General features: G+C 43.3%; 1 protein-coding gene across 8 annotated transcripts in view; it reads right to left on the reverse strand.

The window, feature by feature from the left end:
- ADGRG2 (adhesion G protein-coupled receptor G2) overlaps window positions 1–19,780 on the reverse strand; it is a 236,904-nt gene that overhangs the window by 93,731 nt on the left and 123,393 nt on the right. For 7 of the 8 annotated variants that reach the window (XM_073616458.1, XM_073616463.1, XM_073616465.1 and 4 more), the window contains exon 5: window positions 14,708–14,758. The exons of the other annotated variant lie outside the window; for it this stretch is intronic. In XM_073616458.1, coding sequence (XP_073472559.1) covers window positions 14,708–14,758 — 51 coding nt within the window. The remainder of the gene's footprint in view (window positions 1–14,707; window positions 14,759–19,780) is intronic. 8 annotated transcript variants of the gene reach the window in all.

Raw genomic sequence — 19,780 nt, forward strand, 5'->3', positions numbered from 1 at the left:
TGGTTTGTAGTTATTAGTTAAAGACTCGTGCCTTTTTAAAATATAGGCACCTTATGCCAATCCAGTGGTGCTATTCCAGTCATTAAAGAGTCCCTAAAAATTAGAAGCATTGACAGAGTTCAGTTCTTTTAGGACACATGGGTGCATTGCATGTGGCCCAGGGGCTTTAGTTACCTCTATTCTGAACCATTTCTGAACCATATCAATTTCGAGCCATAGTGGTTCATTTGGGGCTATGTCAATATAATACTCATTATGGATTTGAGCTTCCCCATAATCCTTTGTATACACAGAGCTGAAAAAGATATTAATATATTTGCCCTCTTTTTTTCCCCAGTTACCCACTCCAGATTATTTTGGAGTTTGTCCTGCTCTCTTTTGCAAGCTGTTGTTTGTTTTGCATTTTTGTGGCCTTGATTTCCTTTTTACATATTCTGTTATATTCTTTGTATTTTGAGGACACAGAAATGGGGGAGGCTCTGATGGGGACATAGATATGCAGGGAGGCTCTAATGGGGACACTGATGAGCAAGGAGACTCTGATGGGGACACAGATGTGTGGAAAGGCTCTGGAGGGAACACAGATGTGCAGAGATGTTCTGATGGGGTGACAGATGTAGGAGAAGTCTCTGATGGGGACACAGATGTATGGAATACTCTGATGGGGACACAGACTTCGGAAAGGTTCTGATGGGAACACTGACATAAGGGGGGACTATGATTGGGCTCTGACATGAGGAAGGACTCTGATGGTGACTCTGGTGTAAGAGGCAATACTGATGGGTGCATGGACATAAGCCAGGAATCTGATGGGGACTCTGCTGTAAGGGGGACTCTGATGTGAGGGTGAACTCTGACGGAGGCTGACATGTAAGGAGGACTCTGATCTGGATTTGGATGTAAAGGTAAACTCTCAAATCTTCCCTTGTTCAGATATCTCCTTCAGTTATGGAAGGAAAGAAGAAAAGTGGACAGTGAATGCAGCCTGTTTAATGAACAATGGAGCATAAAGTACTTTTATGTACAAGCAGGGGATAAAGCCTTGTGTCTCATATGCAACAAAACGGTTTCAGTTTTGAAGGAATTTGTGTCAGCACTATGAGACCAAACACAAAGTTATTTCAAATCCACAGGAACACAGTATTCGGAAAAGTTTCAATCTATGCAATCTATGCTTTGCTTTCCAAAAAAGCTTTACTCATTCGTTTATAAATAACAGACTTTTTATGCCAATGAATATTTGTAAAATCTACTATCTGGTCCTCGTAGTGAAAAGTTTGGAGACCCCTGCCATAAAGGATAATCTGGGGAAGTTGGTTCCAAGTGACAAGGAGAAGGCAACTGTATTAAATACATTCTTATCCCCAGTTTTTACAAAGGAAAGGGAAAGGGATAATAAAGACTTTATAGTTAGTAACACAACACAAAATGTACCCTTGTACTAACAGAAGTCAGTGTTCAAATAAGTACTTGAAAAACTTAATGCAAATAAATTACTAGGGCGAGGTGGCTTACGGTCGAGAGTAGAGATAGGAAGGCTTAGGAAAGAATCTGAAAAATTGGAAAAAAAAAAGTTTTTTTTCCTTGTTTTTTAACCACTTGCCGACTGCCTCACGACGATATACGTCAGCAGAATAGCACGGGCAAGCAGAGTAACGTATGGGTACGTTACTCCCCTCCCGCAGGGCCCGAGGCGGTCAGCATCGTTGCAGGAGCAATCCGTCCTGAGGGTGAGGCCACTGATTCATGGCCTCTCCCTAACGATCGCTCCTGACGAATGGGAAGCTTCCCCTGTTTCTGAAACTGTAAACAGAAGCAGAGGAAGTGATGTCATCTCTCCTCGTGGAGCCTTTTCGTTCTGGCTCCCGAGGAGAGACGACATCAATGTGAGTTTGCACCAAAAGCACACTAACACCAGCACACATAGGCACACAAATCACCCCCGATCATCCCCCCTGCACCAGTGATACCAATAGCAGTTTTCATTTTTTTACTGATCACTGCATTGGTGTCATTTTGTGACTGTTATAAGTGTTAGAGCAATTAGTGGTAGGCTCCTTTAGGTCTAGGGTACCCCCCTAAGCCCCCCTAATAAAGGTTTAACCCCTTGATCACCCCCCAGTTAACCCTTTCACCACCTGTCACCAGTGTCACTAATCGATAATTTTTCTGATCGCCATATCGGTGTCACGGATGACGCTAGTTAGCCTGTTAGTTATTTAGGTTCACCATCAGCTTTTTATAGTGTCAGGTACCCCCATATACTACCTAATAAAGGTTTTAACCCCCTGATTGCCCCCTAGTTAACCCTTTCACCCCCTGTCACCAGTGATCACCGTAGAAGTGTCATGGGTGACGCTATGTAGCCAGTTAGTTACTTAGGTTCACCGTCAGCTTTTTATAGCATCAGGTACCCCCTTATACTACCTAATAAAGGTTTTAACCCCCTGATTGCCTCCTAGTTAACCCTTTCACCAGTGATCACCGTATAAGTGTTATGGGTGATGCTGGTTAGTTAGTTTGTATTTTATAGTGTCAGAGCACCTGCCGTTTATAACCCAATAAAGGTTTAACCCCCTGATATCACTTAGGTTTTAGGGTCAGTTAGGGTCTGCGTCGCCTCAGGCAGTGTCAGGTTTGTCCCAGAACTGCTAACACCCACGCACACAGCATACGCCTCCCTTAGTGGTATAGTGTCTGAACAGATCAAGATCTATACTAGCGTCCCCAGCAGTTTAGGGTTCCCAAAAATGCAGTGTTAGCAGGATCAGCCCAGATACCTGCTAGCACCTGCATTTTGCCCCTCTGCCCAGCCCACCCAAGTGCAGTATCGATCGATCACTTTCACTTACAAAACACTAAACACATAACTGCAGCGTTTGCAAAGTCAGACCTGATCCCTGAGATTGCTGATAGTTTTTTTGGTAGCGTTTGATACAGTTGCTGACAGCCTAAGAGCTTTTTTACCTGTGAGTCTCACTACTGTACCAGTAAATTTAGAGCCCAAAATGTAAAATTGAAGGTACAGTAGTGAAGAGGCCTACACGTTTCTGAGCATGACAGAAGTCACTCATCTGTCAGATTCAGGCTCAGAATACGATCCTGTAGACCACAGAGGCTCCATGACAGATAGCTCTGAGGACGGAGTTGTGGTCCCTGCCAAGGTCAGGCGTACCAGACCCTGATCTTCTTCTGCTCTTGTTGAGGTGCAAGAACCGCAGGGCTCTCGTATGGAGCAGAGAAGTACCAGTGCCGCTCATCCTTCTGGTGAATTGGCAAGCACCAGCGGCCTAGTACACCCTGGTCGTACATTCAGCACTGCAGTATCACGTGGTGACGTGGCGAGCCCCATAAGTGCAATTCAAGCTGGCGAGGTGGCAAGCACAATAGTGTCCCACTGCCACCAAGTAGACAAAGACAGGCCCATCGTGCCCATAATGTCCTTCCTGCAGAATTTGCCAATCCTAATTGGGAGCCCACCACTTCTACAGCACTCGTACTTCCCCCATTCACTGGCCAACCTGGAATTCAGGTGGAAACAGTTGATTTTACGTCACTTGATTTTTATTCAGTGTTTTTCATGGAAGATCTCTATAGATCTATTGTGGGCCAAAGTAATTTGTATGTTGGTCAATTCATCGCCACTAATCCCCAGTCCTCCCTTGCCAGAGATTGGAAAATGATTACAATTTCCACATTTAAGACCTTTCTGGGCCTATCCCTCGACATGGGCATAGTTAAAATGAGTACGTTGCGGTAATATTGGTCCAATTACCCAATTTACCATATGCCCATGTTCTCTGCCTCCATGACCAGGGCACGATACGAGCATATCTTGCAGTTCATGCACTTCAACAACAATGAACTCTGTCTTCCTCGTGGAGACCCTGGATACGATCGGCTCTACAAAATTCGTAATCCACTTCAACAAACGTTTTGCAGACTTGTTTACTCCCCATCAAGTTGTCTGCGTTGATGAGTCCCTGATTAAGTTTTCTGGTCTCTTGTCATTCAAACAGTACCTTCCCAGCAAGCGTGCCAGATACGGGGTCAAGATGTATAAGCTCTTTGACAGGGCCACAGGCTATACATATAGTTTTATGGTTTACGAGGGAAGAGATAGTCACGTAGAGCCGCCAAACTGCCCAGATTATATAGGGAGCGCTGGCAAGATTGTGTGGGACTTATTCAGAAAGGGGTACCATTTGTATGTGGACAATTATTACACGAGTGTGCCACTTTTTAGTCACTTGTTTGATCATCAGATTGGCGCATGTGGCACCGTGCAATCTAATCGCTGGGGCTTACCCCAGAGGCTTGTAGATTCCTGTCTTAGGCTGGGGGAGATAGCCTGCTTGAAGTGTAATAACTTGCTTGCTGTGAAGTGGAGGGATAATAAGAATGTTTTCGTTCTGTCCTCCCTTCATGCAGACATGACGGTCCAAATTCCTACGGCGACTGGTGCTGTGGACAAACCCCTCTGTGTCCACGAATATAACCAAAATATGGGAGGGGTGAACCTCAACGACCAGTTGTTGGCGCCGTACCTAGTTGCCCATTAGGCCAGACGCTGGTACAAAAAAGTGTCTGTATACTTATTTCAATTGGCTTTGCTGAACACTCATGTGCTATACAGAGCTTCAGGACGGACTGGATCCTTCCTTAAATTCCAGGAAGAGATTATCAGAGCCCTTCTGTTTCTAGATGGTGCTTCACCTCACCTTCCCAATCCAAATGCAATAAGGCGGCTGCATGAGAGGCATTTTCTGTATGTCCTTCCGAGTACCCCTACCCAACGAGCCCCCCAAAGAAGATATTGTGTCTGTAGCAAGCGCAGATATAGGCGTGACACCCGCTATTATTGTCCCTCCTGTCCTGACAATTCTAGTCTTTGCATTGGTGAATGTTTTGAACGCTACCATACACTAGTGGAGTTTTAGCATAGGGTACAGCACTGCACAGACTAGGACACACATTCACAGGGTCTCCCAAGATGCCATTGCATTTTGAGAGACCCGAACCTGGAACCGAACCGTTACAGTTACAGTTACAAATAAAAGTGTAAAAAGAAAAAAAAAAACACAAAAATATATATAAAATAAAAAATAGTTGTCATTTTATTGTTCTCTCTCTCTATTCTCTCTCTCTCTTCTCTTGTTCTGCTCTTTTTTTACTGCATTCTATTCTGCAATGTTTTATTGTTATTATGTTTTATCATGTTTGCTTTTCAGGTATGTAAATTTTTTATACTTTACCATTTACTGTGTTTTATTGTTATTCATTTTTTTGTTTTCAGGTACGCCATTCAGCAGCAGCGCGGATTTATTTATCTTGCAACAGCATTTGCTCCCATGATACATAAAGCCGTGACTCAAGCGCTGTAGGAGGTGATTTCACCAATACCGTTAAAAAAAAGAGCATATATGCCAAAGCATGGGGGCAGCAGGTGTGGAGGAGCGATTTGCTCCTAACTTTTGGGGCGGAAGCCCCCATGCTTCCGCATGTATATATTTTAGGCACAGATTGCGTTAAAAAATGTTTGATACATAAAGCCGTGACTCAAGCGCTGTAGGAGGTGATTTCACCACCACAGTTAAAAAAAAGAGCATATATGCGTAAGCATGGGGGCAGCAGGGGTGGAGGAGCGATTTGCTCCTAACTTTTGGGGTGGATGCCCCCATGCTTCGACATATATTTTTTAGGCCATTCAGCTGCAGCACTGATTTATTTATCTTGACAGCAACAGCGTTTGCTCCCACGATACAAAAAGCTGTGACTCCAGTGCTGTAGGAGGTGATTTCACCACCACAGTTAAAAACAAAATGGTGCATGTATGCCCATCATTAGAAGGGTGGATGAAGGGAGGTATTCTAATGGTGGGCATACCCACCGATCAATCTCTTTTTTTTGTTCAGCCCACAGGCTGCATGAAAAAAAAGATTACAATATATGCCCAACAAGGACCAGAAACATACTGGTATGTTACTGGACTTTGAGTGGTTATACCAGAATGATGCCTGCGGGTTTAGGTATCATCTTGGTATCATTTTTTTCAGCCAGTGGTTGGCTTTCATGTAAAAGCAATCCTAGTAGCTAATTAGCCTCTAGACTGCTTTTACAAGCAGTGGGAGGGAATGTCCCCCCCACCATCTTCTATGGTTTTCTCTGGCTCTCCTGTCCCAACAGGGAACCTGAGAATGCCGGTGATTCAGCCAGCTGACCATAGAGCTGATCAGAGACTAGAACAGCTCCAATCATCTCTATGGCCTACGAAAATGGAAGCTACAAGCATTTCATGACTTAGATTTCGCCGGATGTAAACAGTGCCATTGGGAAATTGGGAAAGCATTTTATTACACCGATCTTGGTGTGGTCAGATGCTTTGAGGGCAGAGGAGAGATCTACCCCTCAGCAACCCCTCACAGATACTCTAGTTGGAGTGCAGGAACGAGTCCTGCTGCAAAGTATTGCATCAAAAATTGTAATTACACGCTCCTGTTAAACAGGGGCTGAAAAATTGGGCCTTAGGCACTGGTGCTGGTGCCACAACACTGCAACCCCTCACAAATACTCTAGTTGAGCGCAGCAACGAACCCTCCTTGCAAAATATTGCATCAAAAATTGTAATTACACGCCCCTGTTAAACAGGGGCTGAAAAATTGGGCCTTAGCCACTGGTGGCGGCGCCCAGAACCAAAAATATTCTTACAAGCTATCAGCATGATCATTGAGGAGGAAGAGGATAGTCACTCAGCATAACAGGATAGTCACTCAGCATCAGCATAGGCAGCCTTGAAGGGATCTGACATTTCAAAAAAAATATTACATCAGCATCAGGTGCTTGGTAGCTGGTGGTGATCCAAGACTGATTAATTTTTATGAAGGTCAGTCGATCGACCGAGTCGGTGGACAGGCGCACCCTGTGATCGGTCACAAAGCCTCCAGCAGCACTGAATGTGCGTTCCGAAAGAACGCTGGATGCAGGACAGGCCAGTAGCTCAATTGCATACTGAGCAAGCTCTGGCCAGTGATCCATCCTCAAGAACCAGTAACCCAGAGGATTTTCTGTGGGAAAGGTGTCCAAGTCAGAACTTGCCCCTAGGTATTCCTGCATTATGTAAAATAGACGCTGAGGATGATTGCTGGAACCGATCATACCTTGGGGCTGCGGACTAAAAAATTTTCTGAACGCATCGGTCAGACGGCCACCTTCTCTACCGCTCCTTCTTTGACTGACCGAAGCCTCAGCAACACATTGTCCAGGAACAGGAGTTTGTAACCTCCCAGTCTCTGGGAACGCATTGCACAGACCTTTCTGCAAGGCCTGCCGAAGATGTTTCATCCTCTGCTCCCTCTGCGACGGCAAGATAAGGTCCGCAACCTTACCCTTGTAACGTGGATCAAGGAGGGTTGCCAGCCAGTAACGATCCCTCTCCTTGATACCACGAATATGAGGATCCTTCCGCAGGCTTTGCAGGATCAGGGAGGCCATGCAGCGTAGGTTTGCTGAGGCATTCAGTCCGGAGTCCTCTGGGTCACTAAGGACGACATGATCCACAGCCACGTCCTCCCAGCCACGTACAAGTCCATGGGTTTCTTGGGACTGTAAATGATCCCTTGAAGACTGCTGCTGATGCTGAGTGCCAGGCTCCACCTCCATGCTGACACAATCCTCCTCCTCCTCCCCCTCCTCCTCTTCCTGTGTGATTGGCGGTCACGCAGGATCACTGTCTGGATAAAGGGGGCCTTGAGAGGTAAGGAAGTCCTCTTCCTGCCTCTGTTCTGCCTCAAGTGCCCTGTCCATTATTCCACGCAGCGTGTGCTCCAACAGGTGGACAAGGGGGACAGTGTCACTGATGCATGCACTGTCACTGCTCACCATCCTCGTGGGCTCCTCAAATGGTGACAGGACAGTGCATGCATCCGTGATCATGGCCCACTGGCGCGGGGAAAAAAAAACAAGCTCCTCTGACCCTGTCCTGGTGCTATAGTCGCACAGGTACTCACTGATGGCCCTCTGCTGCATGTGCAGCCGCTGCAGCATGGCCAACATTGAGTTCCACCTGGTGGGCATGTCATAGATTAGGCGGTTCTTGGGCAGGTTAAATTCCTTTTGGAGGTCAGCCAGCTGAGCACTGGCATTATATAATCGGCAGAAATGCACACAGACTTTCGTGCCTCAGGACATCCTGTAAGCCTGGGTACCTGTCCAAAAACTGCTGCACCACCAAGTTAAGGACGTGAGTCAAACAGGGCACATGGGTCAGTTGTCCCTGTCGGAGGGCGGAGAGGAGGTTGGCGCAATTGTTGCAAACCACCATTCCTGGCTGAAGCTGGCGTGGCGTCAACCACCTCTGAGCCTGCCCCTGCAGAGTTGACAGAATCTCTGCCCCAGTGTGGCTCCTGTCCCCCAAGCACACCAGCTCAAGCACGCATGGCATCTTTTGGCCAACGTACATGCGTAGCCCCTTGAACGCCTACGGAGCACCGCTGGTTCCGAGGACAAAGCACAGGAAGAGGCCATGGAGGAAGAAGAAGAGGAGGCGGTGGAGGAGAGAGGTGTGTCAGAATCACCAGTAGTAGCATTTTGGAGGCGTGGTGGCGGAACAACTTCCAACACTACTGCACCTTGTCCTGCATCCTTCCCAGCTGCCAGAAGAGTCACCCATTGTGCCGTGAAAGCTAGGTAACATCCCTGTCCATGCCTGCTGGACCATGAGTCAGCGGTAATATGCACCTTACCGCTGACCGCCCTGTCCAGCGAGGCCAAGACATTGCCTTCCACATGCCGGTAGGGAGCTGGAATCTCCTTGCATGACAAAAAGTGGAGTTTGGGAACCTGCCACTGAGAAACCGCACATTCCACAAACTCACGGAAGGGGGCAGAGTCTACCAACTGAAAAGGCAGTAGTTGAAGTGCTAGCAATTTAACCAAGCTAGCATTCAACCGCTGGGCATGTGGATGGCTGGGAGCGAACTTCTTTCGGTGGTGCAGCAGCTGGGGCAGGGAAATTTGCCTGGTACAATCTGATGTCGGTGTACTGATAGCAGATTGCCCGCAAGTACTTGGCTGTGACACACCTAATTCTACACCTTCATTCCTCTCAGTGGAGGTCTCGGAGAGTACTGAATGTATAGTGGGGTAGGAGATCCCAGCTGATGAGGAGCAAGGAGAGGTCCTCTTTGTTCTTTGGTGTGGGTCTTTTAGGTACGCTTGCCAACTAACTGCATGGCAGGTCAACATATGTCTGGTCAATCATGTGGTGCCCAAGCGGTTGATGTTTTGGCCATGCGAGATACGCTTGAGACATATGTTTCAAATAGCAGCAGTGGGATCTGATGCACTCGTCTCAAAAAAGGCCCACACCAAAGAACTTTTGGAATAACGCGCAGAGACAGCAGCGCCCTGCACATGCGGAGCTCTGCGGTGTGATGCAGTCAGTGTGCTGCACTTGTCTTCAGGTAGCTATAGGTGCAACTGTGCTGGGTACACAGTACACTAACTGTAAACACTTCAAGAGCCTGCCTGTGCTATTAATAGGATCAGAAGAATAACACAAACACTTATCTTCAGGTAGCTATAGGTGCAACTGTGCAGGGTACACAGTACACTAACTGTAAATACTTCAAGAGCCTGCCTGTGCTATTAATAGGATCAGAAGAAGCACACAAGCACTTGTCTTCAGGTAGCTATAGGTGCAACTGTGCAGGGTACACAGTACACTAACTGTAAATACTTCAAAAGCCTGCCTGTGCTATTAATAGGATCAGAAGAAGAACACAAGCACTTGTCTTCAGGTAGCTATACTGTAGGTGCAACTGTGCAGGGTACACAGTACACTAACTATAAATACTTCAAGAGCCTGGCTGTGCTATTAATAGGATCAGAAGAAGAACACAAACACTTGTCTTCAGGTAGCTATACTGTAGGTGCAACTGTGCAGGGTACACAGTACACTAACTGTAAATACTTCAAGAGCCTGCCTGTGTTATTAATAGGATCAGAAGAAGAACACAAGTACTTGTCTTCAGGTAGTTATACTGTAGGTGCAACTGTGCAGGGTACACAGTACACTAACTGTAAATACTGTAAAAACGCCTGCCTGTCAGTATATTAGGAAGAGAATAACAAGAACAGATCTAGCTAAACTGAACACAGTGTGTGTGTGTATATATATATATATATATATATATATATATATATATACACACACAACACCAGGGATGCATATATATATATATATATATATATATATATATATATATATATATATATATATATATATATATACGCAATACACTGTAAGTGCAGCTAACTGACTCGGCCTACTCTATCTAACTTAAATCAAATGACACTGTCTCTCTGTCTATCTATCTCGCTCTGCCGCCACAAAACACTACACAAGGCCACCGCGCAGGCGGCCTTATATAGTGTGGGGCGTGTACTAAACCCCCTGTGCCATAATTGGACAAAGCCACTCTGGCTTTGGCCAATTACGGCCCTCTGTACACACGGCTTTGTGATTGGCCAAGCATGCGGGTCATAGTTCATGCTTGGCCAATCATCAGCCAGCAATGCACTGCGATGCCGCAGTGAATTATGGGCCGTGACACGCCACTCGAATTTGGCGCGAACGACCCATATCGTTCGCAATTCGACGAACGTTCGAACAGGCGATGTTCAAGTCGAACATGGGTTCGACTCGAACTCGAAGCTCATCCCTACCGGTGAGTATGGTGGTCATGCAAAAACTGGGATGTTTTCAGCTTCCAGGAATTGTGTACAGATCCTTGCAACATGGGAACGTGCATTATCATGCTGCTACATGAGGAGATGGTTGTGGATGAATGGCACAACAATGGGCCACAGGATCTTGTCACGGTATCTCTGTGCATTCAAAATGCCATCAATAAAATGCACCTGTGTTCGTTGTCCATAGCATACACCTGCCCATACCATAACCCCACTGCAACCATGGGCCACACAATCCACAACATTGACATCAGCAAACCGCTCACCCACACAATGCCATACACGCTGTCTGCCATCTGCTCCTTACAGTGAAAACCGGGATTCATCTGTGAAGAGAACACCTCTCCAAAGTGCCAGACGCCATCGAATGTGAGCATTTGCACACTCAAGTCGGTTATGACGACAAACTGCAGTCAGGATGACACCCCGATGAGTACAACGAGCATGCAGATGAGCTTCCCTGAGATGGTTTCTGATAGTTTGTGCAGAAATTCTTTAGTTATGCAAACCAATTGTTGTAGCAGCTGTCCAGGTGGTTGGTCTCAGACGATCTTGGAGGTGAAGATGCTGGATGTGGAGGTCCTGGACTGGTGTGGTTACACGTGGTCTGTGGTTGTGAGGCCAGTTGGATGTACTGCCAAATTCTCTGAAACACCTTTGGAGACGGCTTATGGTAGAGAAATGAACATTCAATTCAAGGGCAACAGCTCTGGTGGACATTCCTACAGTAAACATGCCAATTGCATGCTCCCTCAAAACTTGCAATATCTGTGGCATTGTGCTCTGTGATAAAACTGCATTTTAGAGTGGCCTTTTATTGTGGCCAGTCTAAGGCACACCTATGCAATAATCATGCTGTCTAATCAGCATCTTGATATGCCACACCTGTGAGGTGGATAGATTATCTTGGCAAAGGAGAAGTGCTCATTAACACAGATTTAGACAGATTTCTGAACAATATTTGAGAGAAATAGGCCTTTTGTGTACATAGAAAAAGTCATAGATCTTTGCGTTCAGCTCATGATAAATAGGGGCAAATACAAAATTGTTGCGTTTATAATTTTGCTCAGTGTACTTTATGGAATGAAATGATAAGGGCCATAATGAAAGTGCAAGTAGCTTTTCCCTCCTGAGTTCTGATTCGAGGATCACTCTTTCTGCTGCTTCTGTATCATCACAAAGTGTTTCTTCACCAGGAGCATCTTCAAGGAAGGTAGTTTTACAAACCACTGCCTCACAAAAATACACAATGAGGTTGATTTACTAACACTGGAGAGTTGCAAAATCTGGTGCAGTTGTGCACGGTAGCCAATCAGCTTCTAACTTCAGCTTGTTATGATAAGATTTGACAATAAAACCTGGAAACAGATTGGTTTCTATGCAGAGCTGCTCCAGACTTCGCACCCTCCAATTTTAGTAAATAAACCCCAATTCTTTCATTTAGAGCTAAAATTACACCTGAAAATCAGGAGAACATCAAGCTCTTGCAAGATCAATATATGCTTCGAGATCAGCATTGCCAGTAACTAGAAATGCATGTTGGCAGGAAGCTTTTAAAATATTACGAGGGGAAGGGGGTGGTTACCTGTTCTCATGTATAGTTGAAATGTCCTTAACATATACAGTCCTTGTTATTCCATTTGTAATAAAAATACAATTTTAAAAAGCAAGTTTAGTTCATTTACTGAAAAAGCTGTACTTTTATTTTTTATTTCAAGCAGAATACTTTTATGTAGACTGCATTTCACATTCCCAGTGTAACAAAATTACTTTCAATTTGTAAAACTATTCCACACTGATATTTTTATTTAAATTTCTCCAAAATTTCCATTTTTTCTGTAAATTTTACATCTCCATTTAAGAGTCTTTAAAGAACTTAGCCATGTTATAGCCAAGACAGCTTAGAAACTGAAATGGTACCAGCTGATTGATGAAAAGCTAACGTGGTACCAATATTCAAAAAGTGATAAGATAAATACCTGGAAACTATAGACCAGTCAGGCTAACATCAATAGTATGTAAACTATTGAAGGGGACCATAGACAAGATTTTACTAATGAAAAGGGTATCATGAAGGATTGCTCTTGCCAGACCTACTTCCTAACATTCTATAAGGAAGTAAGCTGCAATCTGGATAGAGGAATGCTTTTGGATATAGAGGATTTTGCCAAAGCATTTAATACAGTTCCCCAAACTGAGGTCTGCTTCCATTGACAATAGTGTATGTACCTGAATAGAAAACTGGTTGCAGAAGGGTGTCCAGAGGGTGGTGATAAATAGTGTATCTTTTGAATGTTATGGAGTTGCAAGCGGTGTACTCCAAGGCACTGACCTGGGGACCAATTCTGTTTAATTTGTTCATAAACGATATAGAGATAAATAGTTGAAGCACAGTGTTCGTTGACAATACAAAGCTAAGCAGGGTAATAACTTCCCAGCAGGATATAGAAATTTCACAAGAAGACCTTGATAAAATAAGGTGTAGACAACTACATGGCAAAAGAGGTTTAGTATCGAAAAATGTAAACTAATGCATTTAGGGGCTATAATTTTGAAAGCAAGTTGCTCTCTAGGGAGATAACCTCTGGGTAAATCAAGAATGGAAAAGGATCTGGGGGTCCTAGTAGATCACAGGCTCAGCAATAGCACACAATGCCATGTGGCAGCAAGCAAAACTAGAAGACTATTAGCATGCATTAAAAAGGGTAAATACTGTACCCAAGAGACAAGACTAGCTGTACAAAACTCTGGTTCAGAACATCTTGAGTATGCTGTCAAGGTCTGGTCACCAGTATTCAGAATGATGTGCTGGAACTGGAGAGAGTCTAGAGTAGGGCAACAAAGCTAATAAGGGGGCTGGAGGACCTCAGTTATGAGGAGCCTTTACAATCATTAAATGTATTTTCCCTAGATAGGAAATGCTTCGGAGGAGATATGATTGCAATATACAAATATCTAAATGGTGATTCTAGCATAGGGAAAAAAACTTTTCGGTCTCAGGTCGCTTAAGAGAACTCTCAATCAGGTTGGATGAGAAGCGATTTATCACAAACTGCATAAAAGGGTCTATACTGTTAGAGCAGTAAGGATTGTGAACTCCCTTCCATAGTTTGTGGTGTCAGTGGTGACTGTTGATATTTGCTAAAATCTTTTAGATGGGCATCTTAGTGAATGCAATATGCAGGGATATGGGAAATGGTTGTGACAAACACATACAAACACACAGGTTGAACTGGATGGACTGATGCCATTATTCAACCTTACCAACTATGTAATTATGATGTCATATGGGCAAAGAGAATGATTATAGTGCTTCAGGGATCAGGAAAGTAAAAAAAGGGCATTTGTGTGTTAGAGATTTAAGGATGTAAGCCATGACAGAGATACTTCTAAACTGCTATAATATACGACAATACTTTTTATATAAAATAAGCAAAATGATACTAAAAAAAGTGGACTGTCACCTAGTAAGAGTATATAAAACACATGCCTCTCTGTTGTGTGAAATCTTGCAGCCCTCTCATTAGTGATGATGAACTGGGTGACACCCAGAGTGATTAACCAAGGATGAAACATATGTGCTGTTTTTCATGCAGTATGCCCCAAGAGAAGGCAAGAGCTGACCCAACTGTTCAAACCTGTGCAAGCAGGTATTTAGCTGCTCCTTATCTGCCCATACTTTTTAATGGCTAAGGAAATTAACCATTTAACACAATTTTAGATACACCCTGGACTTTCATGATTAATGAAACACTTTTATTTTAGTTTTTTTTCTTTTCTATGGCATACATAGGAAACTAGCACACAGTAGTCAGTACTGTGCGTCATTGGACAATAAAACCATACAAATTTTAGGATAAGTATTTATATGTTTTCGTGACTGATTAGAAAGCAAATAAATCACTCTATTATATGGATTCTAATAAAGGTCATAAACAAAACATGAATGTATTACCGTTTGTAGCTTTTCTTTTGTGCAACAAGTGAAAGTGTTTGCTGATCTGACCTGTTTCGTAGAATAATAAAAAGGTTATTAGTATTTGCTTTTTTTAATCAGAGAGTTGGTTGCAAATTAACTGTAAATGCTCTAATAAGAATTAGAAAAATAATATCTAATTTATAGTTTATCGTGAAAATGGTCCCTGCACCCACTCCACCAAATACATTTAGGCTGGCTTAATTTCTATATGTTGCGGTAAAATATGTTTTATCGCATATTACCACGATACACAGTAACACATGATCTGCGGTAAAGTGATTTGCAGTGCCATTCGTTTTCAATGTTACCCCAGTTCACCTTGCCAGTGTACCTTAATGCACAGGCACACAACGATGCTTAGCCATTTGTGTTTTTAAAAAAATGATGCATATCTAGTTTTATGTGTGTTCAAAATGAATGTGCTGCCTTAATGCAATTCACGTTAATGTATGTGCGTAACACAACCTGCTGAGCAGGAATGAAGGGGTCCTAAAAAGCAGTTACATTAAAATAGGCAGACGCCTTTTAAGAATTCATCAGCCTTGAACACATGGCCACATGATCAAAACCAAAACTAGAGGGTGTTTCAATCTTTAGAACAGTTGTGCTTTTTTATAATATTTTTGTATTGTGAATTACTAGTATCAAATACAGTATCAAGACAATTCGATACAGCAATTTTTGCTCGTATGCAAATAAGAAAGAAGTTACTGTAATCCTTTGGGCAACAAAATTAACAGGTATGTTTTTTTTAACATATTAATCCATATAATATTACCATTTGCCCAGTGTTTATTGAAACACTAAAAATGCATTTGTTAATATAGGTCAGCTTTAAAGCAGAAATATACCCCTGTATTAAAAAAAAACACTGACAGGTAGGCTTTTTATGTCAGAATAGACTATGAATGTCTCTTCGGTCATAAATCCTTCTCCTTACCTGTCTGGGAAATTTTATTTCTGAGTGTACACTGAACCGTGCATGTGCAGCTCAGTTTACCGTCTCAGCACGATTCTATTCTAAGACAAAGTAAATCCTCAGCACATGAACAGGTGTTATCTCATTCTGGCCCTGTCAATCACCATGACCAAAGACCCCAAACCAGGAAGACAACCAGGTGAAGATGGAAGTACTGGCCATGGGGAGGACTGTGGAAGGGATTGCTTTTCTAGGCAAGTGTGTCATAGTTTGCAAATTTGCTGTGAATACTTGCACATTATGGCAAAAAAGCTCCTGGGGCCACAAATTTTACGTTTACAGAGGCAGTTTACTTCTGCTTTAAGCGAGTAATTATTAAATCTCACAAGCATTTTTAAACTGATCTGTGACAATTATTTTACATTATTTTTTAAAAATGTTTAAAATTTTAGTTTTGCTTTGGAAGTTTGCATATTGCGCTGCTTGAATTTGCCTTACAATTAAAGACAATAAATCCTTTATGTGTGTGTGTTGGGTGTCATTGAACATTTTTCTAAAGGAATAGTTTTAAAGAGAGGTATGGGATTTGTAGCAGGGCGTCCCAGAGAGAGCCAGGAACTGTTCGGGGTTTATATGTCTCCCAGGCTCCGCTCATACGCGTTTAGGGATCTCTGATCCACGTTCCAGTTCGGATCTTGGTCCTTTCCCCCAGGCCAATTTAAACTCACCTGTGACAGACAGCCTTCGCTCTCTGCCTGGGAAACACAGACAACACTGGTCTGTGAGAGCAAAAGGTTGGTAAAAAGCTGTTAAGCTGTATCTGTGGAAGCTGACAAGCTGTAGGCTTGCTCAGCCTGGTAGTTAGGGCCTGTATATATTGTGTAGTTAGTGCCAAGACACGGCTAGGTTTTTTGATTGGCTATTTTTTTTTCTGTTTGTTTTTCTGAAACACTGTACAGCACCTGTACATACACTTGTATATTTCACCAATAAACACCGCACTGTTTGTCACTACCTCACTGGATTTGGTATCTGTGCCTGAAAGACTGCTCATTCCAGGGAGCTTTGTACCTGCTACCTATCCCCCAGGTTACAGGTTCTAAAAAAATATATACTGTATGTGTATACTCACCTAGATGGATGCAGCATTGCTCCAAAGCTGCATTTGACCCCACTGCTTCAAAGACTGAAAACTAAGTGATCAAAGACTGCTGAATGCTCAGTTTTCAGTCTTCAGTGAGCGGTTAGTCACCGCTCTGTGATCTGCCCTTCCAGCGATCACTGGATCGCTGGGCTGTGGAGGGGGCGAGAGCAGGTGGCTCTGGCTCTCAGCGGCTCGCTGAAAGGATGAGCTAACTGCCAGTCCAGGCATCTGGGTGACTTCAGCCAACAGTGGACCTGAGCCTGATGAAGTCAGATGAACCACACTCCTGTGTTTCATAGGAGAAGTAATGCCTTGTACACATGCCAGAGCCAATTAGAAATAAAAAAAAACAATAAGCAAAAATATGCATTTGGCAAGCTTCAGATTCTTATTTTAGTTTGCACATTTTTGGGGCTAAGGACAGCTTTTCATCAAATTTCTTCTTCCTACTCTGAACTCATGCTGAGACATAACAACCACAGAAAGATATTCAAAGGCCCATAGCAAGATACTGGTTTTCGGCTGGCTGGACATTTAAAAAGAAGACATCTAACAATCCTATTTAGATAACAAGAAATACTTTTTGCAGTCTACAACCTAGGTAATCTACTCCACCAAAAACACCGGGGTTAAATTACAAAGTAAAGTAAATATCACTAAATATTATGAGACAGTGTTCACTTTGAATCATGTGAATGGGAAATGAATGAAAATACTTTTCCTAGCGGGAATGGTTAATTCAAGTGAACACTGACAGCAGCAGTTAGATCCCACTGCTGTCACCAGAATATGACGATTGCACTCTCACCCTGCACAGAGATATTCCAGCTTCTGGGTCCACAATCTAAGTGCCAACAGACGGATTGTGATCATTACTGGAGTCCATTAACTCCACAGTCAGCCCTTTACACTCACAAACCGCAGTCACCACCACTTGTTTACTCTAGCAATTACGAACTTTCAAAATTGCCTGTGGCATTCACAGATCACATTACAAGCAGTGTAATTAATGAAAGAACGTTTCACAATGGAGGAGGAAAAAAGAGGGTGTGTGTCCCTGATGGACCATCCTTACATCTGTTCTTCCTGAAAACTTGACTGTACGGTTACCAGAAGTGAGGCATCACGATCAACCAGAAGTGACATTCCAAGAAGCAGGAACAAGTGGTCAGGTGAGATGCAGCTGACCTTGTTCCCCTTCACTGTGTTAAATGTTCGTTTAGTGATGTAGATGATTTAAAGCATTGTATATTTTTGTGACATGTGAGTTAAATGGGAGAGATTTTCATTTTTAATAAAGTTTTGAAACGTTAGAGCACTAATGGAGTTCTCTTTTCTTCTTCCCCCATATGAGAACTCACCTTAGGTATTGCTTACTTGGTCTTGAAACCGCCATGGTTGGATTAATTAACCCTAAGAAAATCAAAGCTTATTTGGCGAGCATTTGACTCCTTTCACACTGAGGCGCTTTTCAGGCGCTTTCACGCTAAAAAAAGCGCCTGAAAAGCTCACAAAAAACCCATTTCCATTAAAATCAGTGAATGCTTTCACACTAGGGCAGTGTGCTGGCAAGGCGGTGAAAAAAACACCCCTCTCCATTGAAATAAATGGGAAGCTCTACAAAAGCGCCTGAAAAGCTCTTCAAAAGCGCTCAGTGTTTTACTGGTGGTTTATCAGCGCCTCAATGTGAAAGGGGCCTTAGAGTATGAGCCAAATCTATTTGGTGAGTGTACACCTGATGGGGAAGTGGTGACACACTTTCACTTGGTGCGGTGCGACGATTGCATATTTGAATGGAAGAGGATTTTATATTGAAACACGCTAAAGATCACAGTGATTAAACTTTTACTTTGAATTTTGATATGGACTTTCTTTGACGGATTCACTTCACATTTTAACACTGGGTGTTTACATATTTATACAGTGCCTTGCAGAAGTAAACACCCACCTTGGCATTTTTCGTGTTTTGTTGCCTCACAACCTGGCATAATATGGATTGTTTGAGAATTTGCATCATTTAATTTACAGAACATGCCCACAACTTTAAAGATGTTTTTTTTTTGTGAAGCAAACAACAAATAGGACAAAATAACAGAAAAAGTCAATGTGCATAACTATTCACCCCCCTAAAGTCAATACTTTGTAGAGCCACCGTTTGCAGCTATCACAGCTCCAAGTCGCTTTGGATAAGTCTCTATGAGCTTGCCATATCTTACCACTGGGATTTTTGCCCATGCCTCCTTGCAAAACTGCTCCAGCTCCTTCATGTTGGATGGTTTGCGCTTGTGAACAGCAATCTTTAAGTCTGACCACAGATTTTCTATTGGATTGAGGTCTGGGCTTTGACTAGGCCATTCCAACACATTTACATGTTTCCCCTAAAACCACTCAAGTGTTGCTGTAGTGTGTTTGGTCATTGTCCTGCTGGAAGGTGAACCTCCATCCTAGCCTCAAATCACACACAGAGTGGTACAGGTTTTGCTCAAGAATATCCCTGTATTTGGCACCACCCATCTTTCCCTCAACTCTGACCAGTTTCCCAGTCCCGACTGCTGAAAAACATCCCCACAGCATGATGTTGCCACCACCATGTTTCACTGTGGGGAAGGTGTTCTTTGGGTGATGTGATGTGTTGGGTTTGGGCCAGACATAGCATTTTCTTTGATGGCCAAAAAGTTAAATTTTAGTTTCATCAGACTAGAGCACCTTTCTCCATACATTTTGGGAGTCTCCCACATGCCTTTTCGCAAACTCAAAACGTGTCATTTTGTTTTTTAATTTGTGCTGGGACCTCTGCGCTACTAAGTGAATGTGCAATATAAGGTTCCAATGTGAACAAAACTAACAAATAGTGATGCTGCAAAATCAATAGTGCACACTGTAACACCATAAAGTAAATGTTGTGAATGGGATTTCGCGCAAACACATATAAATCAATAATAATCATACACAAGTGTTGGCTGGTGTGTCACGTGGTCTGTGTGTA

Source organism: Aquarana catesbeiana, linkage group LG02 (assembly GCF_042186555.1).
Source record: "Aquarana catesbeiana isolate 2022-GZ linkage group LG02, ASM4218655v1, whole genome shotgun sequence".
Classification (NCBI taxonomy): Eukaryota; Metazoa; Chordata; class Amphibia; order Anura; family Ranidae; genus Aquarana; species Aquarana catesbeiana.